Source organism: Spermophilus citellus, assembly GCF_964194105.1.
Source record: "Spermophilus citellus genome assembly, chromosome: X".
NCBI lineage: Eukaryota > Metazoa > Chordata > Mammalia > Rodentia > Sciuridae > Spermophilus > Spermophilus citellus.
This window is the reverse complement of record NC_138190.1, coordinates 116475262-116501415: the sequence shown is the minus strand read 5'-3', so window position 1 is coordinate 116501415 and position 26154 is coordinate 116475262. Positions and strand designations below refer to the sequence as shown.

The 26154-nt window shown below is 40.7% G+C and overlaps 1 protein-coding gene across 1 annotated transcript in view; it reads left to right on the top strand.

The window, feature by feature from the left end:
- Positions 1 to 26154, top strand: part of KIAA1210 — a gene marked incomplete at both ends in the record, with an annotated part of 70215 nt that overhangs the window by 2202 nt on the left and 41859 nt on the right. The window contains 3 exons of the mRNA XM_081277741.1: positions 2374 to 2519; positions 2642 to 2749; positions 25031 to 25146. Coding sequence (XP_081133867.1) covers positions 2374 to 2519; positions 2642 to 2749; positions 25031 to 25146 — 370 coding nt within the window. The remainder of the gene's footprint in view (positions 1 to 2373; positions 2520 to 2641; positions 2750 to 25030; positions 25147 to 26154) is intronic.

Below are 26154 nucleotides of genomic sequence, written 5' to 3'. Positions count from 1 at the left end.
TTTGTGAGACCTTGTCTCAAATTTTAAAAAGGCCTGGATTGCTCAGTGGTTATGTGCCCCGGGTTCAATCCCAGGTACCCCCCCCAAAAAAAGGAAGAAAGAATGGGAGTTCATAACCCACTTGAATCAATCTGTGAAATATGGTATATTAAGAACTATGTAATGTTTTGAACAACCAACAATAAAATAATTTAAAAAAAAAAGAAAAAAAAATCCACTAAGTGGTAAGCCACAGCCATGTATGAATAATGGAGAATTAACCACAAAGTCTAGCAAGAGAGGAGTTCTAGCTAGAAATTCTAGACACAGATACAACATCTATAATATGAATCTAGCCCTTGCTCAGTCACATTCTCCCTCCCCAGAGTTAAGAAGAAAGGGTCCCATGCACTGATCTTGCTCCAGAGGGCCTAGTCTATTTACCCAATGAAATTCCACAAGCAGAGTGATGCCTATTTCAGACTGAAAGAGAAAGTGTGCCCTCTACTACTGTTAATAGAATTGGGGCCTTTTGGGAAACTGAGGCAGCATGACGACCCCCTCTTCAAACCTAATTCTTGTGATCAAGTCAGAAAGAGTTCAGACATGTCACTCAGAGTAATATGAATTACTTCATTAAAGTGATAGTAAAAGGGGAAGGGGGACACTTCCAAGGAAGAGAATGGATTCTTTCAGAGAGGAGAGAGACAATGTGCCTGTCCTGTACTACAGTATAATTCAGGATCCCACGGAAGTTTTCAGAGAGTTCCACCCAGGAACTTTTGACTTTTGACTGACAATAAGATGACATTAGACTTTCAAGTCCCCATTGTCATGATAACTGTCACTTTGGCCCATGCTGACTGGTTCCAATTAGCTTCTTAATCGTTTTTTTTTTTTTTACAGGTTTTATGGTTAGGAGGAATTATCCTTATCTTTCAGAATCTGGTCTGTGAAAAGGATCACAAAATTCTCTCCCTTCAAAGTAACTTGGGTTCCTCTTATCAACGTTATTTCCTGCCAGCCTTTCCTTGCAGATAGCAGGTAGTCTGCTGAGGAATGTGACATATCCTGTCCATTTGCCAGGCAGGGGTGCAGGTAATTTTTTTTTGACAAAGAAAGTATGTGTGTGGGGGGGTCAAAAGATAGCATGTGGGGGTAAGCACAGTGGGGCCATTTTACAGATTTATTCTCTTAATTCTTTTCCATAATTCTTAATTCATTTTATAGAATTATTCCTACCATCCTCATCTATCTATTCTCTAAGACTGCCAAAATGGTCAATATACCCTGAAGGTCCCCAGCTCTGGATTTCTTCTTCCTTCCTTCCTTCCTTCCTTCCTTCCTTCCTTCCTTCCTTCCTTCCTTCCTTCCTTCCTTTCTTTTTTTTTTAATGTGGGAAAGCTGGATTTAAAAAAGCTGTGATATTAGTCCTAGCCAGGCAGTGTTTAATGACCTCCTCACATGAATGCACAGGAGAAATCTTGATCTTTTAAAACTCTTGATTCCTCAAAGTAATTGTAAAAAGCCAAAAGCCTGCATCTGCATTTACTTTGGTTTGCTTTCACATTCCCACTTGACATTTCAAAAATCAAAATATTGCAAATCTGGGTATCTCAAATGCTAGACCTGGGACACTCTATATTGAACTGAGGTAGGCAGCCATAGGTCACACCTTTGCACACACACCCCGGCCCCCATTTCTTTTGATTTTCCGCAGATACATTCTGATCTGCAATATCTGTGAATCCATGCAATGTAAGCCATGTTATAACTGGGGTGCACAGTGTCTATGTATCCCATCTTTGGTAGGCACTTTCATTTCAAGGGCAGGAAAGATTTAATAGTTAACTTTAAGCAAGTTCTTGCATTTTCAGTTTGTGGCCCTAGACTGGTTTAGGGAGTATTTTTCTTAGAATTGAACAAGAACATTTTAGATGGTTCAGAAACAGCATTTAGATAGAGGTGGGGACACATGTAGCCCTGCCATTTAAATTCTGTTTCAATCTCTGGCTTCTCCTCTCTGCTCCCTCTCCCTTCCAGCTTGCACAGTCTAAAATGCCAGAATGTGACATATTTACATTTCCTTCCTAAAGCCCTTGAGTGTCTTTCCCTGCCTGGATAAAAACTTGTACTCTCTCCTTAGGGCTTTTCCTTCAAATTATTCCTCAAACTCGTTAGCCCCGCAGGGATTTAGAAAGGCTGTGAAAGAGCATCTGGTATTTTGCACGAGGGATGCTGTGCTGAGTGGGAGTTGGAGGGAGAGGAAGAAGGGGCGTTAACAGTTTCTAACCATGTAAGGAGCAATCTCAGCCCTTTCTGGATCTAGTTTAGAAGACAGAGAGACCTTGAGAAGGAACTTTATCTCGTTACTTTTTGCATCCGCCTGACAAGGGTTTGCAGCACGTGGGAGATTGGAGGGCAAAGCTGCCCCCACACGGCAGTCGACAAGGGCATGCCAGCGAGCACAGTGCTTAACCGTCCAGCGGCTACATCAGAAGTACCACGTCCGGCTTTTATGGGTGCCCGAAGATTTTAGAGTAAGTGGTGGGTACAGCTGATCTTTTCCCACTAGACACCACAGAGCAGAGGGTGGTAGAGTGCCGGCTGGCACCTTAGCGCTCCTGTCCCCAGCGGGGCGCTTTTTTGCCTTGAGGGGCAGGGAGGAGCAACCTACCGGGTGGGCGCCTTCGCTGCCCTAAGTGGCAGCGTCCAGCCAGGGTGCATCCGCCTGGCAGGCACCGTGAGCTCCCCCGGAGAGCTCGTGCAGGTGTGCTAGTGCGGGAGTGTGGGAAAGTGCGGAGGTGGGGTCCCCTTTAGCTTGCCTTCAGAACTTTTTTGAATCACGGGCAGAGGCAAAAAAGGGCAGTCCCGGTGTCTGGACACCAGGAGGCTTCTATGACTTTCTGGCTTCCTTTCCTTCTCATCCAGACCCCTACCTGGCTTACCCGAGTCCCAGAGAAGGAGGGGTCGGCATGGAAAGGTAGGCATTTTCCCAAAGCAGCCCGGAAATCGTTGATTAAATTACTTGCAAACACGAGGGGAGATGCACTAAAGATATGGAAATACTTAGATGCTCCTGGAGGGTTTCTGTTGTGTGCATTGTGATTCCTGGCCTTGTGATGTAAAGTTACTTTTGTGTTCTTCCTGCAGCTTTGGTTTTGCCCGAATTTGTAAGAAATGGATCGAGAGTCTGAGACTGGAGAACTGCGAAAGGCCAGTGTCTATGTAAGTGATGGGCTAAGAAAAGAGACAAGAGACGGGGTGGGGGTCAGGGTGAGGTGTCGTAGTGGGTCTGGGGCAAAGCTATATAGTTATAACTTGCAAGTGTCAAAAAACATAGCCAACATTTACTTAAAGTACCCCACAAACCTGGATTTTAACAAAGCTAATTTCATTGACAAGTAACATCATTAAAATAACATTATCAGTAATAATTCTATTAAATAATAAGTTCCAGTTATACTGAAACATAGCCTAGCACAAGTCAGCAGCCAAAATGGCTGAAAAGAAATTTCAAAAGAAGGGAGTGGGCTCAGTGGTAAAGCACTGGCTTAGCACGTGTGAGGCACTGTGTTTGATCCTCAGCACCACATAATAAACAAACAAACAAACAAACAAACAAATAAATAAAAGTATTGTGTCCATCTACAACTATAAATATTGTTTTAAAAAAGAAGGAGGTGCTGAGGACAAGAGGCAAAGAAAGAGAATTTGGATTCAAGATCATCACCTTAAATTTCTGAGATGTCTTAATTTTCTAAATATATTCCAAGCTCTACTATGTGCAGTCTCCAGTTATTTGATGGGACATTGTCTTCAGGCAGTATTTCTCAGTATGTGTCCATAGAGCTGTTTTGGGATGGGGTGTGTGCATAAATGTGCATATTTCAAACAGTGCCAACAATAAGATCACCAAAATAGATTTAGTTATATGGTTAATTAGTGAGTATGTAAGTGAATATGATTGTTTGCCATTTTCCCTGGTGAAGAGAACTCTCTTCTCTCTCAGCTATTAAAACCTGCAATCTCAGCCAGAAACGCAGTTTACCAATTACAGACCTCCAATAGTTGAGGGTTGCGTGGGTTCACCTTGTCTTGCAGTTCTTTCTGTTCCCTCACAGAAAAACTATGGATGGATAAGGACTGGAAGTCTCTGGCCTGCAGGTCCAAAGTGGAATTGCATGTTTTTCTTTTCTTTTCTTTCTTTCTTTCTTTCTTTCTTTCTTTCTTTCTTTCTTTCTTTCTTTCTTTCTTTCTTTCTTTCTCTCTCTCTCTCTCTCCTTCCTTCCTTCCTTCCTTCCTTCCTTCCTTCCTTCCTTCCTTCCTTCCTTCCTTCCTTTCTTTCTTTCTTTCTTTCTTTCTTTCTTTCTTTCTTTCTTTCTTTCTTTCTTTCTTTCTTTCTTTTTTAAATGTGGTGCTGGGGATTCAACCCAGGGCTTTGTGCATGCCAGGTAAGCAACTGAGCTATATCCTCAGCCCTGCATGGGATTTTTAGTGGCACTTTATCTAAGGTGCTGGGGGTGGGGAGAAGTGGTTTGGGATGGAGGTGTGGGATTGCTGTCCCTTTCTGCTTCTTTCTCAAGATCATTACCACAGTGTGTTCCCACTCTCCTGGTGGTAAGAAGGCCTGAACTCTTGAAATTCTGCTGACCCCCATTTAAAAATGTCCTGGCCAACTATTTAAAAAGCCTCTCTCTCCAAAGTTTTCACCTTGTTGTTGTGGTCTCAATCTATGGCCTTGGATGGATGCTGTGGAAATTACAGGGTTCTCTGTGTATAACTCACGGTACCAACAGATGACAGGATGATCCTGTATGCTTTTGGAGGGCAAGGATAATGATGGCCATTATAATGGAAAATTATAATGGAAGTGACATTATTACTCCCAAGCACTCCCATTGCTAGCTTGATGCCTAGTCTTCTGGAAGGAACTTTTCCTTTACCCTCCTAGAGCCAAGCAAGCACAGCAACTGGCACAAACATTAGTTGAAGGGATGTTCATGATTGAACCAAGGTGCAATTGAGGAACTTGCCTTCTTGAGGGATGGCCAGCCTAGGAAACAGCAGTTTGTAAGAGATGGAACAAGCAGGCCTAAGCTCAGTAGAAGAGGATGAAAGAAGGACAAGAGCAGATGGAACTAGGGTCCTCTGATTTTCCTGGCTTCCAGGGATAGTGGGAGAGGATACCTAGGAGGGAAATTGTGCTATTCAAACATTTACTGCTTCCCTTGTAAGTCTTAGGCACATTCCCACCATCCATCTGCCTAACACCTCCTGCACACATGGTTTCCTGGAATCATAGCTTGGCTGTATCAGCAGGGTTACACCCTTTCAAGGAACCCCAGTTGGCCTGGTAAGTGAAATCTGGTCAGTAACACAGGTTTGGTTCAGTCTCCTCTCCAGCTCACAATTGAATTCTAGATTTTGTGTATAGATATATATTTATTATATGATCTGGAGATGTTTGAAATGCTTGGCCAGTGGTGGAAATGGGAATGTTTGAAGCCATCTAGATCTTTCTGGGCCTTGACTCTGCCAAGAGCCTCATTGACAATTATTCTAATCTAATGGTTATAGTAGATAAAGCTTTTGCTCAAGATAACTAATTATTAAGTTTTGTTATTATCTTCATAGACCTAAATGACACTAGATAACAGGAGAATTATGAAGGGATCACTGAATATGCTTATTAAGGGAAAGGAAAAAATAGCTGTAGTCTTGGATTATGTTACAACATACAGCAGAAGTAGAGAGGAGATGAAGCAACAGCAAAAGGACTTTCTTTTTTTACATTGTTTTACTGTTGCATTATAATTATACATAATAGTGGGATTTGTACATGTGAATGATAAAATTTGACTAATCTCATTTCCCAGTACCTTCCCTTTCCCATCTCTCCTTCCTCCCACTGATCTGTGTGCTCTAGTCTACTGATTGCCCTTCTATTATTATTATTATTTTAATTAATGTGTTATAATTATATATAAGTGAGATTCATTATGTATTTGTATGGATATCACATAATTTTGGTGTATTTTGTTCCCTAGTACTTTCCCATATCCTCCTTTCTTCCCTCCCTCTCAATCCTCTTCCTCTACTCCATTGGTCTCCCTTCTACTTTTGTAAGATCCCCTTTCTTTACTCCTTTTTTCCTCTCTCTCTAGCTTCCCCATATGAGTGAAAACATTTGATCTTTGACTCTTTTTTTTTTTTTTGGATACCAGGGATTGAATTCAGGGGCACTCAACCACTGAGCCACATCTCCAGGCCTATTTTGTATATATTTAGAGACAGGGTTTCACTGAGTTGCTTTAAGGTCTTGCTTTTAAAAAAATATATTTTTTAGATGTTGATGAACCTTTATTTTATTCATTTATTTATATGTGGTTCTGAGAATCAAACCCAGTGCCTCACACATGCTAGGCAAGCTCTCTACCACTGAGCCCCAGCCCCAGCCCAAGGGCCTTGCTTTTTGCCAAGGCTGGCTTTGAACTCGTGATCATCCTGCCTCCCAAGCCACTGGGATTACAGGCATGCACCACTGTGCACAGCCTGACCCTTAAGTCTGACTCATTTCACTTGGCATGGTGTTCTTCAGTTCCATCCATTTACCAGCAAATGATATAATTTTGTTCTTCTTTATGGCTGAGTCAAACTCCATTTTGTTTATCTACGCCACATTTTATTAATGCACTTATCTATTGTTGCATACCTATGCAGGTTCTATAACTTAGCTATTGTGAATTGTGTTGCCATAAATATTGGTATGCATATGCTGCTTGGTATGCTGACTTTAATTCTTTTGGATAAATACCAAGAAGTAGTAAAGCTGGGGCATGTGATGGTTCCATACTTAGTCTTTTGAGGAACCTCTATACTGATTTCCATAGTGGTGTTACTAATTTTCAGTTCCACTAATAGTGTGTAAATGTTCCTCTCCCACCCCTGCATCCTCACCAGCATTTGTTATTTGTATTTTTGATGATTACTATTCTAACTAGAGTAAGATGAGATCTCATTGTAGTTTTAATTTGCATTTCCCTGGTTGTCAAACACGTTGAACATTTTTTCATATGTCACACATATTGACTTATATGAGCCTTAGTTGCCAGTATTCAGGGGGATGAGCATACTTTCTCTCTTTTTCTCTCTTTAATTTTAGTACCAGGGATTGAATGAGCCACATCCCCAGCCCTTTTTATTTTATTTTTTTTATTTTGAGACAGGGTCTCTCTAAGTTGCTCAGGGGTCTCATTAAGTAGCTGAGGCTGGCTTTGAATTTGTAATCCTCCTGCCTGAGCCTCCCAAGTCACTTGGATTACAGATGTGTGCCACCAAACCCAGCTGTCATGCATACATTCTTGGCCTTGGAACCCAGATGCTAGACCCTGCAGAATCCCTCCAGTGACTGACAGTATTAGAGCTATCCCCCCATCCCATCTACAATGAATTTTGAATGTGAAGCCTGGCTCATGCCTAGTTGCATCCAGGGAGCAAAGATGAACAAGAAGTCTGGTTCTAGATGAGCTTACAGTGTGGGAAGGCAAAATTAGGCTCTCAGAAACATGTAGCTGCAGTTTCTCAGCCTGCCAGCTCAAAACTCAACTTCTAGTGATTAAAAGTGTTTAATGTATTCATTAAAGATCCCTATAACACTCTGACTTCTTGTTTCCTTTCTTTCTTTCCTGTTTTTTTTTAAATATTTTTTTAGGTGTAGATGGACACAACACAATGCTTTTATTTTTATGTGGTGCTGAGGATCGAACCCGGGTCCCGCCCTTGCTAGGCGAGTGGTTTACCATTGAGCCACAATCCCAGCCCTCTTTCCTGTTTTTTAAAAATTTCCATAGCTTTATATTTATTTATTTTTCAGTATTGGGGATACTGCAAACCTAGGGTCTTGTGCATACTAGGCAAGTACCCTACCACTGAGCCATAACCCCTATTTCCCCCTAATTTTGGAACGGCTGTTAACTCCAATTCCCTGACCAGAGGCCAAGTCCGGGTACTTCACTTTGCTAATCTACATTAACCCCATGGCATCTGCCCATCACACTTTCCATTCATGAGATCAATAGGTGAATTGGTGGGTGCTGATGAAGTGACAGATACACACAGCAGGGGCAGAGGTGGGCACTGTCCCAGGCTGCCAGGCTTACCCTATGTGGGAGGTTGGGGGAAGGCTGACCCTTGGGCAACCTTTTGACTTTTGACTATTTACAAAATATTTGTCTATATAAAAATTCACTTAAGCAGAAATGGTTTTTAAAGCTTTTGGAAATTTCTCTGAAGATATGCTTGCAGGTTTCATTTGATGTTAAGCAACATACTAAGGAGGGTTCCATTTGTTGTAGGGAAGGTTAATTTTCTTGTGAAAATCCTAAAAATGTGAAAAAGTATATTTTACCAGGAACCAAATTTTAGCATATAGGAATGCTAAATTTTAAAATTTTATTTATTTATTGGTAAATGGGTATTTGTACATATTTATGGTAAACAATGTGATATTTTGATGTATATATGCATTGTGAGATGACTAAATGAAATCAATTGCCATGTAAATCACTTTGCACATTTAGTTTTTGTACACTGGCTTTATTTAAATCCTTTGAAAGTGCATTTTTGGTTGTGCTACATTTAGCATTTGGGGAATTCTTTCATGTATTTCTCAAACAGCACAATCTTTTGTTGTTTGTTATTTTGGAAATTAGTAGCCAAAATATAGTAAGTGATGTGGTTGCTCTTGTCTTTTCTTATTTTATTTTCTACTTTAACATTCTCTTAGCTTTTTAAACAAATGCATTTCTTATGTTCCTTCACAATTTCATAGTTATGCATAGTTAACATATAGCAAATTTGAGAAACTAATTATAGAATACATTGTATCAATCCCTTCTTGACATCTTCACTCTAGTTCAGCTGTTTTATATGATTTTACTCTTTCATGAAATCTTTAATAGCCATTAAAGCCACACATTCAGTACAAATTGCTATAACTTTATGATTCACTAGAAAAAGCAAGTGTCAGCTAATTGGCGTGTTTTCAGAGGCCAAATTAAGTTAGTGAAAATACTTTCCATTTGATTAGTTCACATATATATAGTAACTATTATCCAGAGGTTCTCACTTGAGAGTGGGTGAGAGGGTAGTTTTGCTCCCCAGAAGACATTTGGCAGTCTGGAGACATTTTTGATTGTCCAAACTGGGGACAAGATGTGCTGCTGACATCTAGTGGGTAAAGGCCAGGAGTGCTGCTAAATATCTAACCGTGCACTGGCACCCCCGCCCCTGCCAAAGAATTTTCTAGCTCATTAGTGCTGAGATTAAGAAATCCTGCCTTAAACTAATAACATTTTACCAAAGCAAAATTCTGAGGAGGACTAACTTAAGAGTGTTTGTAATAACACTGACCAATAGAAGTTTCTATGATGATGGAAATGATCTCTGTCTATGCTGAACATTATAATATTCTTAGCCACATGTAGCTATTGAGCACTTGCACTAGTGTGACTGAAGAATTCAGTATAATTTTATTTTATGTAAATTAATTTAAATGGCCATGTGTGACTAGTGGCTTCCGTATTGGACTCAACTTTAGAGGTATATAATCTAGTGGAGCATAGTTCTTGCTTTGTATACACACTACCACTTCCTAGCTTTATGGCCTAAGTCTGTTACCCAATCTTCTTTTGTATCTTTTAAAATGTTTTTAGTTGTCCATTGACATTTATTTATTTATTTATACACAGTGGTGAGAATCAAACCCACTGCCTCACACATGGTAGGCAAGTGCTCTACTGCTGAGCTACAATCTCAGCCCCATGTTACTCAATCTTCTGAGTTTCAGTTTCGTCATATATAAAACACAAAGTAAATGGAACCTACTCTCTAGGATTGTATGTTTCAAATGAAATAATGCATGAGAAATAAAGAATGTAGCAGTGTCCAGCAGATAAAACATCTCAGAGATGCTAGCAGTTATTGCCAGAGAATTGTGGTGAGTATAGTAATTGTCATTGTATAAATGGTTCTTCTGAAGGTCATAAAAACAATATCTTCCTTGGGAAATTATTTAAAGGTCACTTCAGAGTCAGAGTACTATAATAAATATTACATTATTTATTACTAGATATCTGTCCCTGTGCCTTGTTGGACTTTGGTTTCCCCATCTGTAAAATGGGGATAATAAAAATGATAATCATGATAATGCCACTTCCTTAGTTGTCCATGTCACAGAGTTATTGGGATATGGACGTTCTTTAAAAAGTCCACAGCCACTGGGCACGGTGGTACCCACCTGTAATTCCAGAGGCTGAGGCAGGAAGGTCATAGGTTCAAAGCCAGCCTTAGCAAGGCTCTAAGAAACTTATTGAGACAAAACTGCCTCAAGATAAAAAAGATTTAAAAAGGGGTGGGGATGTGGCTCAGTGGTAAAGTGTTCCTAGGTTCAATCCCTGGTACCAAACAACCAACCAACCAACAAACAAAACAAACAGCAACAACAATAATAAAACATCCACAGCCCTATGTTTAAGGTTTATGATATGAGTTTGTACCTGGTATCTAAGGCTACCTTGCTTTGGTAGGTAGAATTGTCTTCAGTTTGGAATGAGAGTGCCTGAATTGGAGAGGTTCAACTGTAAAGCAGGAGGAAACCAGGAGGTCCTCACAAATGTCAGGCCCTGCTCATCAGTCACCCAGCAGTAGTGTGGCAGGAAGACCCAGGCACCACTTTAAGGATGCATTAAAACTTGGTATTTTGGGGGCTGGAGTTGTGGCTTAGTGGTAGAGTGCTTGCTTAGCATGTTTGAGGCCCGGGTTCGATTCTCAGCACCACATATAAGCAAATAAATAAAATAAAGATCCATCAACATCTAAAAAAGATACTTTAAAATAAATAAATAAAACTTGGTATTTTGGGCCAGGTCCTTAAACCCAAGGAAGGCCAATCTTCTTATGGAAAAGGGAGAACAATAACAACAGCTAACATCTATGGACTATTACCATATTATGCCTTATGCCAAGAATTTCATGAGTTAGTTCATCAAACTTGATAGCAGGGCCCTTTTCTCTTTTGAGCACTATTCTGAGCTCTTTTTAGCACATAATAGATACTCAATAAATAGTTATTATATAAATAAGCACTCATAGTTAGCCTCTGATAAAGGCACTACACTTAGCCCCACTTAATGATAAGAAAATTTAGGTTTTTGGATAGGCCAGTATTTTGCCCAAGATCATACACAAGAGTGATCAACAATAGATAGGATTCAAAGTTAGGTTTGACCAACTCCATAGCCTAACAACTTTGCAACTATGTTATACTTCTCCCTTAGAAGGTCAGTCTGCCAGATTTCTCTTTCTATGCCAAAGATACATCTTCTAAGCAGCTGCTGGGTCAGAGAAGTGAAAGCACTACAGAAAAACATAGTCTTAATGTCATTCATTGTACCCACTCCCTCCATCTCCCAGACATGTTCTATTGTGTTTATTTTATAGGTCAGGCAAATGAGGAATAAAGATATTATATGGCTTATTCAAGGCCACCCAGCTTGTCAGAATCTGCATTAATCTGACATGATGGTCCTTAAAAAACTCCAAGCCTGATAGATGGAGGAAGAGTTTCAACTACTGGGGCCAAGGCTCGATGGGAGGGAAAATAACACAGTTTTTCATATGTTAAACAATTTACTTGAATTTTTAAAAGTAGAAACAAAATATTTTCCTCATCTAATTTGAAAATTTTGAACAAAAATTTTTGAAACAATTTAAACACTAAGTTATAACAATATAATTCAGTTATCTACTATAACATATAAAGGAGATATTCAAAATGAGGGCTAGAAATGAGAAAAGGGAAAGATACAGACATGGGAAAGTCTAGATATGGATAAGAAAAGCTCAACAACAGAATAGGCATTGTATTTCAGAAAAATATTGTTACTATGGATTGATAATATCTTGTTGCATTTTTATATCAACAAAGTATTTATTTATTTCTTACCCTGTAAATTTTATGGACCAAATATCAGCCCATTTTATAAACTGAGGGTCATGATACTTTCTTGTCCTTGTTGCGTCTAAATTTTCCTTTTCTAGAAACCCAACCATCCTGGGAAAATGCAGAGTAAAGGAAGCCAAAGGATGATTCTTCCGAGACCCATAAGGGTTGGGGAAAAGGAAAGGATCCTGGGAGCCTAGGGACATCTGCATATCCATATTTTGAACCAGTGGATGAAGTGGGAAAGGCCTACTTTACTGAGCTTGCCATCAAGCATGTGGACAGATGTCTCTACATGATTTCACTGTTCATTTGTGATGGTTGGAGTGGTCTCCAGAAGAGGAGGAGGGAAATCCCCACTAAACCTCCATGGCTGTATTATTATTATTATTATTATTATTATTATTATTATTATTATTATTATTATTATCATCATCATCATCATCATCATCAGTGCTGGGTATTGAATCCAGGGCCTTGTGCCTGCAAAGCAAACACTCTACCAACTGAGCTATATCCCCAGCCCCCTATGCTGTTTTTTTAAGGACATAGTTTTACTTTTATATGTGAGAAATATTTGTTTCTTCCATCCCTCTGGCTCTAGAAGCCAAATGCTCATGACTGAAAGCCATTTCATGCATAAATAGCTTATTTTGCTTATTCATAATTGGAGGAAGGAGGATTTTCTCTGGGATGATAATTTTCTGATAGAGATGAACTCCCAATTTGAGAAGATATTTTAAAAATCTCTTTAGAAATGCAGGCAAGAATGAGTGGGATATTTGAATCAAAACTCCTGTAACTCTATATTTTTTAAATAGAAAAAGCAATAGCTTAGGTTTCTAAACAGTCAGAAAGTAGGAGACTATTCTGAACATATTGACAGGCTTCTGAAGGCCCTGCTTTGAAGTCTGGCCCCCTACTGGCCAACAATATAATTCAGTTATCTACTATAACATATAAGAGAGATATTCAAAATGAGGGCTAGACCTTATGGTGAGCTTCTGCAAAATATGGATTTTCTAGGATGAACTAGAATCCTGAGTGCCTGGGCTCAAAGGAACACTAGGCTCCAAGTCTAGACCACCCCCTTAGTTCTTAGGTGAGAAAACAGAGGCCAGCAAAGGGCCTTGATGTGTCCAAGGCCTCACAGCTGATTAATAACAGAGCTGGGGGTGGCACTCTCCAAAAATTGCTAGAGTCCTCATTGGAGGCTGACATTTTAGACATGTTTTAAAATATCTACCTTTGTGGCCACATTTCTCTATATCATTCAAATTGCTTTTCCTTCACCATTCTTGCCCTGCTTTCCAGCTTTTATTATGGCTGCCCAATTCAGCAGTTCTGTTTTAGCCATGCCCAGTACCCAGCATGCTTTGCAGCAGGATTTCCTTAAAGCATGCTGTCTGGATCCCTTGCCTCAAAAATCATCTGGGAGCTTCTGGAAAGTACATTTTTTTTCTATTTTATTTATTTATTTTTATGTGGTGCTAAGGATCAAACCCAGTGGCTTACACATGCTAGGCAAGCACTTTACCACTGAGTCACAACACCAGCCCTGGATAGTACATGTTGCTGGGACCTACTCCAACTGAAAAATCAGAATCCCTGGAGGACAAGAAATGATTGTATTCCTGCTGTAATAGTAGTTTTGTTTTATTTTATTTTTTAGTTCTGGGGATTAAACCCAGGGGTACTTAACCACTGAGCAACATCCCCAGCCTCTTTTATTTTTTTATTTTGAGACAGAATCTTGCTAAGTTGCTTAGGCCTTACTAAGTTGCTAAGGCTGGCCTTGAACTTGTGATCCTCTTGCCTTAGCCTCCCGAGTTGCTGGGATTACAGGTGTGCATCACTATGCCCAGCTTGTAATAGTAGTTTGTAAAACCATGCTATTTGTAAAACTCTTCAATTATACCAGCACAGTGCTTCTTTATGTGCATTATCTCAATTATTCCTCATATGCTTGCTGTGTGCTTCCCTTTCACTCTCAAGTGGACAATAGAGCAGTGTCTAGTGGGCAGGGGCCAGCCACTTCCTATATTTATTTAAACACTCCTCCTAGATACTGTGAAGACAATGGGGACACCACTCCCAATGTGGCTTTTTCTTTTCCTAGGGCCTTCCAACAAGGGATTGTTGTGCCTGATGTTTAGGGAAACACAGCAGATTTTGGTTCTCTTGCCATTTATTTCTCTTTTCCCTTCAGGTAGTGTTGCCTAGTGGGAAGAGCTTTGGGCACACCATTTGTTTCTTAAAAGTGGTAGCCTTATTTCTTTCCCTGCCTAGGAAAGAAGTGAGTTGTGTGAGTGAATGAGTATAAAAATGCTTAAAAGGCTGGGGATGTGGCTCAAGCGGTAAAGCGCTCGCCTGGCATGTGCGGGGCGCTGGATTCATCCTCAGCACCACAGAAAAATAAAATAAAGATGTTATGTCCACCGAAAAACCGAAAAATAAATATTAAAAATTAAAAATTCTCTCTTCTCTTCTCTCTCTCTCTCTCTCTCTCTCTCTCTCTCTCTCTCTCTCTCTCTCTCTATCTCTCTCTCTCTCAAAAATGCTTAAAGCACTTTCCCTTGGGGTTCTCTCTGCTTCTGTACAGAAGGAGAGAACCAGGAATCTCCTTTGTGCCCTTGTCTTTTTGAGCCTTTCTCTCTTACCTCACCAACTGCCCTCTAGCCTGGCTCAGCTTTAGACCCTCTTTCAAGTGATCCTTTTTTTTTTCTGCCCTTCTGGTGTCCTGTCTAGCCTCAAGCCCTGGGACATGCCATTTTTCACTCCATGACTATCTGGTGTCCCTTACTCTGAAGTCTCCTTCTCTGGCCTGTCAAATTGCTCCAGAAGCATCTGGCTTCTGCTTCAGGCCCTGGATCAAAGAGGTACAAGAATCAAGTGTGGGAGCAGACTTGACCCTGGGCAAAAGGAATGTGAATAAGAAAATGCCTTCTCTGTGCCTTGTTGCACCATGAATACCATTCTAGGCCAGAGTCCTCAGGCTCTTCTTGGTCATTCGGGGTTTATAGGTGTTATCTGTTCCCTTTGTCCCAATACCTACCTCACCTATGCTGATCCTCAGTGCTCCAGTGCAAATGGTCCATCCTGAGGTCTGCCTCCCCTCTTCATGGTTACTTTGGCCTGCTCCAAGGGATCTCTTTTAGTCCTTTCTGCCTTTAAATTGAGCCATCCACAAAGCACCCTCCAGCCCTCCTGTGGCTAGGCCACCTCCTATCTCTTGTTCTCCCATTTGCTGTTGCCCTTTTCTTTCTTTCTTTTTTTTTTTTTTTTGAGAGAGAGAGAGAATTTTAATATTTATTTTTTAGTTTTCAGCGGACACAACATCTTTGTTTGTATGTGGTGCTGAGGATCGAACCCGGGCTGCACGCATGCCAGGCGAGCGCATTACCGCTTGAGCCACATCCCCAGCCCTTTGCCCTTTACTTTCATCTTCTCTTATTCTTTAGCAGACCTCAGGATGGACCATTTGCATTGGGGCACTGAGGGTCAGCATAGGTGAGGTAGATATGGGGACAAAGAGAACAGATAACACCTATAAACCCCGAATGACCAAGAAGAGCCTGAGGACTCTGGCCTAGAATGGTATTCATGGTGTAACAAGGCACAGAGAAGGCACTTGTGTCATTTACATCTCTTTTTCCCAGGGAGAATAAGAACCCAGGCCTTCTGATTCCTACTCTTGATACTATTCTTTTTTTTTTAAGAGAGAGAGAGAGAGAGAGAGAGAGAGAGAGAGAGAGGAGAGAGAGAGAGAGAAATTTTAATATTTATTTTTTAGTTTTCAGTGGACTCAACATCTTTGTTGGTATGTGGTGCTGAGGATTGAACCCAGGCCGCACGCATGCCAGGCGAGCGCGCTACCGCTTGAGCCACATCCCCAGCCCTTGATACTATTCTTATAGTTTTCATGTATATTCTTTTTCTTCATCGTCAGGAAGTATGTTATTTTATGTAACACTTATAGGCTCTGAAGTCAAATTGCCTACATAGGTTGAAAGCCTACTTTGAACTTGAATATGCTATATACTTGCCATATGACCATTGGCAGTTACTTAGCCATTCAGCTTCCTCATCTACAGAATGAAAGAGAGTGAGAATAAGCAGTACACACCCCATTGGAATACTCTGAGGATTAAATGAGGTTATTTATGGGAAAATATTTTAAATAGTGTGTGCACATATTCATTGTCTGGTAAATGTTAACTATTTTGTTTTGTCACTGCCTCCATAGTACCTGGAACAGACCTGAACATATAGTAGATGTGTAGAAATATTCTGGGTGCTAAGGAGAGAGGTCCTGGGGATTAATATTCTGAGTTTGTTGTCTGGTTTAAAGGGAATGAGTCTAGGGGTGGCTATTTTAGGTGAGGCAGGATGGGAGGACAATGCCTATGATTTTGGGCCAGAGAACCTTGGGAATCACTCTTCCAACATTCCGGGTAGGCAGCTGGCAGCCCAGCTAAACAGCTTTCTAGGGGATTGAGGGCTAAGGAAATCTGTGGTCCTACAGGCTCACAGGTATCTCCTTGACTGAAAATGTCCAGGGATCTGATTCTTGAAAGCATTTTTATTTCTGTGGACATGTACCCTTTGGGGACAACAGCATTACCCTTATTTGCCCTTTCCTTCCCCATTAAGATGAAGTTCATCTGGAGACTATTTGTTTTACTCCAGAATTGGGAGAACAAAGGCTATTTATCATAACCACGGGATGATGCTAAAATTGCTTCTCCCTGTCCCTGCCCTGTAGGTTGAAAGGTCTTAAGATGAAACCAGAAAGTTACAAGTTACCCTCACAAAGGGAATGGATAGTTCAGCCAGGGAAAGGGGCACATTCATGAAGACTGATTTCTCATCCTGCTTTATCTCCCATGCCTTCGCTGGAAGTGACCTTCACTGTCTCCCCTCCTCAGTGTCTTTGGAATTCTGAGGACAGGAAATGTGTGTCAAGTCCAACAGAATCCAAGGAATTGTGTAAAATTCTCATACTGCACCAGCACACTCTTCCCTGACTTCTCCTTTTGCTTTTTTTCTTCTTTGGAGATTTTTCAACCCCTCCCCTAACTGATGTATTAATGACTGCTAAGAGCAGTGATTGGAGCAACCACCACAAATCATAAAATAGAGACCTCAGATATACTGTGCTTGCAATAGAGAACTGATGGAGAGTTTAGGGACAGAGCTCTTGGCACCCAACACACAATTCAAGCTATGAAATCAATTCTAAGGGCCCCTAAATTCTGACCCTTCATTTTTGCTCTTCTTCTCTTTCCTTCCTTCCTTTCCTTTTTTCTTGAGATGGGTTATCACTATGTTGCCTAGGCTGGCCTTGAACTCTTGGACTCAATGGCTCCTCCCTCCTCAGTCTTCTGAGTCGCTGGTACACCCAACTGTTCCTGGAGAATATCTATCTCCTTTAAGTTCCCTCATAAAAATATATGGCAGGGCTCTTTACTGTTAAAATAATCAGTATATCTCTGCAAAGATGTTGGGGGCTGATAATGGCCTGGTGAGTTACACCATTTTCAGGTCCTGTAATAGGCCTGTGCACATTCTTTGGGGCAAGAGTGAATGGGCATTTCATATTTACCAGATGTCACTAAGTGAAGAGGGAGAAGAGTATAGTGGCCAGGTCACAGCCTTTTAAATCAGACAGAACTGGATTTTAGTCCTAGCCTTATTACTTATTATTTACTTACGATTTGTGCGACATACCTTGTGTGTGTGTGTGTGTGTGTGTGTGTGTGTGTGTGTGTGGTGCTGGGAATTAGATCCAGGGCTTTGCACATGCTAGGCAAAACCACAAAACTATATCCCCAACGCTAATTGTAAAATATTAATTACGTTGATTAAAGGCAAGAATAGAGTCTTTTAAAATTTATTTTTATTTCTATTTTTTTTTAATTTAAGAACAGAGCCTTTAATCATAGGGTATGATTAAAAGGTATTAAAGGTATTAAAAGACAGACTCCATGTCAATTAAGCCTTTAGGCCACTAGAGGGATGGCAGAAAGAACCTTTAGGCCACACTATTTGCATTTTAGTGCCCCTCTCAGGATCTAAGGTGTTAGAGGTGGCATGAGATGGGTCTTCCTGAGCTTCTACAGGGTTACTGGGGGACTGGACGGGGGAGGTGTAATGAGGAGGAAGGGAAAGCAGAGCTGGAGGAGAAGCTAAGACCATTCAAACAGAAGTGTTGGGGGGCAGGGAGAAAAGGCACAAAGAAGGAAGAAAAGGAGGAGCAGAAGGAGGAAGAGATGGAGGAAAAGGTGCTACTGATGTGGTGGTTGCAGTTGTTTCTCTGGGATGAGGACTTTGAGCTGTTTTTCTTTTGTTTCCAGAGAATGTCTCTTATTAAACACCCATTTGCTTGCACTATATAGAGATCTAACTTTATTCTTAATTTTTTTAGTTGTATATGGACACAATATCTTTGTTTATTTGTTTTTATGTGGTGCAGAGGATCGAACTCAGTGCCTCGCACGTAGTAGGCGAGCCTACCACTGAGCTACAACCGCAGCCCCTATAGATGGGAGCTCACTTCCTGAAATGAGACAAGACTATTTCTTTGAACTGATCTATTCTCAGGACTAAGAGACTGATTCAATAAGATATGAGATACTGTGCTCCAATTTGCTGTTTTCTGCTTATTACAATCTATGTTTCTTCTGCCTTTGCCAACCTGTTATAAAATTCCTAACTCAAACATCTCCATAGCTATGGATCCTACTTTAACATATGAAAGTTTCTGAAAATAAAGTTTCAATGGAAAGGACTATGGGAGACCAGAATATGATCATCAAATATGAAGGCTTTGTGTGATGAAGATAATAAAAAGAAGCAGAGCCAGGATTGTGATGAATTCCTGTAATCCCAGCAGCCCTGGGAAGCTGAGGCAGTAGGATCACGAGTTCAAAGCCAGGTTCAGCAACTTAGTGAGGCCCTAAGCAACTCAGTGAGAACCTATCTCTAAATAAAATCCAAAAAAGGGCTGGGGATGTGGCTCAGTGGTTAAGCACCCCTGGGTTCAATTCCTAGTACCAAAACAAACACACAAAAGGCAGATCAGGAAAGTTCTCTGCCCTCCTTCTACTTGCCTAAAAGCAGGACTTAGATTTACAAAGAGAAATGGTATCCCATATCTGCTTCAACCAGGAGAACATAGGTTAATCACCGAAGACAGCCTTAGACCCTCATCAACTTGAGATGAGACCAGATGAATTTATTCTAACAAGCTTTGCTAACTTTTATCTGCCATTTATTTGACCCACCCCCCCTCAAGTTACTGCCCTAGAGACCTATACTCCTTGAGGGCACTCACAACTGCTTTCAGGGACATAATCAAACAGAAACTGAAAGCTAACTACTTGGCCTTGAGCCTACTGAGAGGGCTGCTGTTCTTGGTCCCTGCTGAGAAAATGCTGATCATGCCTACTCCCTCACAAAGCCTTGATTTTTGCATGGAAATAGTTGTATCTTGAATGGAACTTGATATGAAAACTCTACCCAACCAAATGAACTCTGTAAAACAGTGGGGTCACTGTTCACAATGGAGCCATCCTGGTTATTGGTGGGTTCCTGGAGTGGAACTTCTAGATCTCATTGTGTGCTCTGAAGAACAGCTCTCCTTGTTATAGTGTCCAAGGGCTGCATTTCAAGGTCTGGCTGAACCTCTGGTGCCCTCCTGCCAACCTCATGCAAGGAAAAGAGGAAAGAGGTATGATCATAGACTCCTCTCCACTAGAGGTTAGCTGAGTCAACAATTAGTGGTTATTTAAGCCCTCTTTTGGTATTTTCATTCCAGGAGGATCCCAGATTCCTCAATAAATTGGTGTCCTGACATCAGACCCTTCCTGTAGAGCTAGCTGAGTAGTTTCAAGGAAAAAGATAATTGCCTCCACTTATTATCAACTCCAGGGCTCTTCATCTGCTGCTTGGCAGATGCACCCCTTGTTAAAGGCATGGAGTATAATCATAGTTTGAAATGGATTTAAGACATTCTTTTGAGGGCAGGAAAATCTATCTCAGACAAGGTGAGCCTTTTCAGGGCTTTTCACATGTTCTAACGTGTTGGCAAGGTCTCATCTGTCCAGCTGACAACTCACCTAAAAGTATGGCAACATATATTCTTCATAAACAAGTGTTTGTAGTAGCTCAGGAGGCTGAGACAGGAGGATCCCTAATTCAAAGCCAGCCTAAGAAATTTAGAAAATCCCTAAGCATTTTAGAGGGACCCTGTTTCAACATAAAAATGGGGAGCTGGGAGGTGGCTCCTTGGTTAAGTGTTCCTGGGTTCAATCCCTGGTACCCTGCATCAAAAAAGAATTTTGTAATAGTGTAAAAACGATCCATCATGGAGTACACAGTTCCATATTGCAGCTTACATAACTCCAAAGCTACCCCACTTTTGGCTTCTTTCTTAATTATAGGTGGGACTTGTAGGACTCTTAGTTTTCTCTTGCTGTATAACAAGTGATAAAGGATTTAGTTTCTTGCAATAACACAAATTTATTATCTCAGCTTCCACCAGTCAAGAGTCTAGGTGTGATTTAACTGAGTCCTCTGCTCAGGGTCTCATCAGACTGCAGTCAGTATGTCAGCCAGGGCTAAAGTCTTATCTGAGGTTCAAGGTCATCTTCCAAACTAGTTATTGGCAGAATTCCTTCTTTTCAAAATTAGACCGAAGCACCAAGGTCCTTGGTTTCTTGGTGGCAGTTTAACTGAGGGTTACTCTCAGCTACTAGTGGCTGCCTGCCAGGTGGCTCTCCACAACCTGACATTTTGTCCCTTCAAGGCCAACAAGACAGCATGGGCTTCAGGGTTAAATCTCTTTGACCCATAGATCCCTTTTAAAGGTCCACCCACATTCATGCCTACTGGGGGTGAAAATCTTGGAGGCTAACCTAAAATTCCATATACCACCAACTGTATGAAAATCGTTTCATTCTATTAGATTGTTTAAAAAAAAAACACAAGGACAGCTGCTTTCTATTAGTACTCTCCATTCTAGGAAGGCAGCAGAGCTGTCAAGCACAGTCTTCTGAATCCTTTAACCTAAACCAGGACGTGGTTAAACAATTTCAATAACCTTGGAAGACTTGGAAGACAGGCCTGTCCCCCCCCCCTTTTTAAAAACTTCTAGAGCTCTTGTCCAGTTCTCAAGTGAGACAGCTAAAAAGGAAAGAGCAACTTTGGAACCTGAGCATTTGGGGTTGGCCTAGATAAGCATTTGATTTTTTTTTTTAGTTGTAGATGGACACAAAGTATTTATTTGGTGATTTATTTTTATGTAGTGCTGAAGGTTGAACCCAGTGCCTTACACATGCGAGGTAAGAGCTCTACCACTGAGCCACAACCCCAGCCCTAGAGAAGCATTATTTAAAAAATATTTTTTAGTTATTAATGGGCCTTTATTTCATAAATTTATTTATTTATATGTGGTGCTGAGGATTGAACCCAGTGCTTCACACATGCTAGGCAAGCGCTCTACCACTGAGCCACAACCTCAGGCCAAGAAGCAGTTTAATTGTGACTTGATATGCAATTTATATCTCTGCTGGGACAGCCTTCCTGATTATCATTATTACATGACTGCTTATGCTCCTTGGAAGTGGCTCTGAAGGTCTCTCATCATGTACTGAAGGAAGAAAAAACTTGTATATCTTCTTTCCTTACTTGTCTAACCAGCTTTTTCATAGGATTTCATGCAAAGAAGCCTTTTACTTAAAGTGTGTCCACATATGTTCAAACAAGGGGATCACTTTTTTCCCTGCCTCCTATTTGCTACACTAATACTCTTCCCTACTTGCTCCTGTTTTCATCCTTTCACTAATACATGCAATGAGCACTTTCTATGTGCTTAGTATCATGCTAGGTACTGGTGATACTCAGATAAGCAAAATGTGGTCCCTGTCCTCAAGGTGACATCAGTTATGGCAAAAGTATGGGCAAAGGAGGAAGCCTGGAGCAGCCAGTCAGAATGATAATTGTCAAGAATACAAGTAATAATAAATGTTGTCAAGGATGTGGGGAAAGGGTAAACTCATACATTTGCTGGTGGGACTGCAAATTGGTGCAACCACTATGGAAAGCAGTATGGAGATTCCTCAGAAAACTTGGAATGGAACCACCATTCGACCCAGCTATCCAACTGCTTGGTTTATACCTGAAAGACTTAAAATCAGCAGTCTACAGTGACACACCCACATCCATGTTTATAGCAGTTCAATTTACAATAGCTAAGCTATGGAACCAACCTAGGTACTCTTCAGCAGATGACTGGATAGAGAAAATGTGGATATATACACAACGGAATAATACTCAGCCTTAAAGAAGAATGAAATTATGGCATTTGCCAGTAAATGGATGGAACTGGAGACTATCATGCTAAGTGAAATAAGCCAATCCCAAAAGAACAAAAGCTGAATGTTCTCCCTGACACAACAAGGGAGGCTAGGGAGGGGAAGTGTCGAAGTTCATTGGATTGACAAAGGAAAATGAAGGGAATGGAGGGGATGGGAATTCAAAAGACAGTAGAGAATCAGACATAACCTTCCTATGTTCATATGTGAATACATGACCAGTATAACTCCATGTCATATTCAACCACAAGAATAGAATCTTAATTAGGATGAGTTATACTCTGTGTATGTATAATATGTCAAAATACACTCTACTGTCATGTATATCTAAAAAGAACGAAAAGATTACACACAAAAAAAAGAAAAAAGAAAAAAAAAACCTCATAAGACAAGAAGCATAGTATCAACAATAAAAGAACCCACAAGAAAGAAAAAAAAAGCCTGGAGCAGAAGTGGCAACATTTGATCCGGGTCTTAAAGAATGTGTATGACTACAAGGATGTTGGATTAAAAGGATGGTGTTCCAGGCTAAGTGGACAGCCTGTATAGATCACGGAGAAAGAAGAATGTGCTATGTTTACGAATGACCGATGATTCTGATTTTGGGTGACCAGACCATGACAATGTAAGTGAAGGTGGGCTGCTGGGAGACTGGAGGGCTTCAGGGAACACCAGATTATAGCGGGCCTAAAGTTTTTGCTGGATATCATAAATAGAAATATAGATGAGTCAGGCCCAAGGCCATAATTAATGAGTACTGGTATAATTAAGGAGCAATTTTGTTTTAAATTCATGTTAGCCACAATGAGAATCATAAGAGAAATACAGGCCTTTATGAGGAAGTACTTGGGAAGTGTGTTAGCTTTGTGTCACTGTTACAATATACCAGAGAAAGATCAACTTAAGGGAGGAAAGATTTATTTTGGCTCACAGTTTCAGAGGTTTCAGTCTGTGGTCATTTGGTCTGGTTACTTTTAGGCCTGTGTTGAGGTAGCACATCACAGTTGAAGCATATACTAGAGGAAAGCTGCTGAGTTCATGGTGAACAGGAAGCAAAGAGAAAATTTGCTTTTATAACAAAGCCCTTTCCCATCAAACCCACTGAGCTATGAATCCATCAATGGATCAGTCTACGATGAGATCAGAGCCTGAATGATACAATCACCTTCCAAAGACTCTACTGCTGGACATAACTGCATTGGGGACCAAACCTTAAGCACATATGACTTTGGAGGACTGTCTAGTTCCAAACCATATCAGGAAGCAAGGTTCTATTTAGTAAGGTCAGCCTGAGAACAAAAAGAAAGAACTTCTGTCAGGGATGGGGGCTGTTAGGTAGGAAGAGAAACCCCTTTCTCTTCTGTGAGTGTCCTGGCCTAGTCCAACTGAATGAAGATCCACACCCAGGGTTAATATGGCTGGGACTCCTGGGAATATGCTCTATGCATCAAGGATTAGAAGGACCCAAGAATGTTCTGCACAGGCAAATCACCCAGGGAGGGGTGAGGCCCACCTGGCTGGAGAAGAGGGCAGGTTCTGCTAAATTGAGAACAAGGGAGTTTCTCCACCAGAATGAGTCCTTCTCTGTCTCCACTAGCATGCCTCTATTTCTATTGCTGACTACAGAAGCAGCTCTTAGATTACTTCCCTTTATTTTATTGAATTTATGCACTCATCCAACAAATATTTATAGAGTCTGCTATTCCCCTCACATTGTATGTCAAATCCTCCAGTAAATCCTGTGACTTCCATTCTAGGTGATGGAAGAATCAGTGGTGAATGGAATAGACAAAACTCCTGACTTCATGGTGTGTATATTCTAGTAACATAAACAGATGAGAAACTAGCAAATAAGTTATTAATACGGGATATAATTACGCTGGGGTTGTGGCTCAAGTGGTAGAATGCTCACCTAGCATGTGTGAGGCACTGGGTTCAATCCTCAGCACCATATAAAAATAAAATAAAGATATTGTATCCACCTAAAACTAAAAAAATAAATATTTAAAAAATGTGGGATATAATTTCAGGTAGTGAGAAGTGCTGTGAAGATATTGATAAAGGACAATGGGATGGAGAAATGGGGGTGCTCTAACTAGGATGATGATGGAAGTGCTCACCAAGGGGAGTAATACTGAATGTGTGAATGCTACATATACCTGTCTTGGGAAAGAGCCCTCCAGGCAAGGGAGAAGCTAATGTAAAGATCCTGAGATTTATAACTCAAAGAACAAATTTAAAAAAAAATAGATCCTGAGATTGAAAGAGTCTTGGTATATTGGAGCCCAGGGACAAGGTAGGAGAGTAGCAGGCTTGGTGGGTCAGTGGGGAAATGGACATAGAGCCAGATCACATAAGACCCATGGTAAGAGGCTGGGACTTTACTCTGAGCTTAATGACAAGTTACTGACTGGGAAAGGAGGAGTCTGAGTAAGGGGTTCATGCAAATGATGTGGCAGCTTAGTATGAAAAGAAGGATTTAAAATACATCATTAATGTAGAAATAACATATTGGTTATATTGGACTAAATAAAATATATTATTAAATGTGATCCCACCTGATTATTATTAACATTACTTTTAAAAATGTGGTCACTAGAAAATTTAAAATTACATATATGGCTTGTAATTATGCTAATGTTGACATTGCTGTTTAATGTGACTGGTCTAGGAAATGATTGTAAATGACAGAGAAGGCCAAGGACAGAGCCTTGATGATACAACATTTCAAAGTCAGGGAGAGGCTCAAGATTCAGAAAAGGAGACTGAGAAGGAACAACCAATAAGGTAAGCAGAAAATTCGGGGAGTGTGATGTTCCAAAAGGCAAGTGATAAAATTATTCAAAAAAGGAGGAGTGCCCAAAAGAAAAGTCAGAAGCTTCCAGAAGGTGAGGCAACTGCTGAATTTAACAAGAGCAGTTTTAGTGGTGGGTTTTGGAAGCAGTTGGCTTTGGAAGCCTGGTTGGATGGAGAGTTATCAAGAGCATAGAAAGTAAGGACCTAATACAGTGAGTATTGGATAACTCTTTTGTTGAGTTTTGCTTTAAAAAGAAGCAGACAGCTGTTGTGGTAATAGGAAGAGAGATTGAAATCACAGGGAGGTTGGTGTGTTTTGTTGTGGGAGAGACAGTTCCACATGTCCCAGCTGAGGGGATGATGGCGGTGTTATCCTTAGGGCCTTTAGGATTTGGTTGGTTGGGGAAATAAGGCAAGCATGCCAGAAAGAATTTCAGACCATCTAAACTCGAGGTTAGATTGAATGGTTCTCTTAGTGCTCTAGGGGTTTGGATGCTGTCACAATGCCCTCTTTGTTTTGCCTTTTGTCTTCCAGAGTTTTCTCTTTAATGGTTATTTTCTTTTCTTCTAACACCAAACCGTGGTGGGTTAAGAGCAAGGTCAGCCTAGTATGACCTGGTGTTTTGGGTTACAGGCTCCTTTTCTATGGGCTTCCATAAAACTCAGAGATAGTTTATGTTCCCAACATCTAAAAGTCTTCCTTAGTGACAGGAAGTAGGGATGCTGCCATGTTTATTACAACGGCCAGGAAAATCGTAGGGATTTTTAATCTGTCATCCCCAAAAGCCCCATCACCCTAACCCTAAATAAGACATTTCCTATGTCTATGCATTTGTCAATTCTGGACATTTCATATTAACAGAATCATTGAATTTTTGAGTCCAATTCTCCCTAATGGTGATTCTACTTGTACATTTTTTGAATAGTTTCAGAAACTAACTGAAGCATAAGGGGTAGGGTGAAACAACAGCAGATCCTGGATATCAAACAATGATCTTT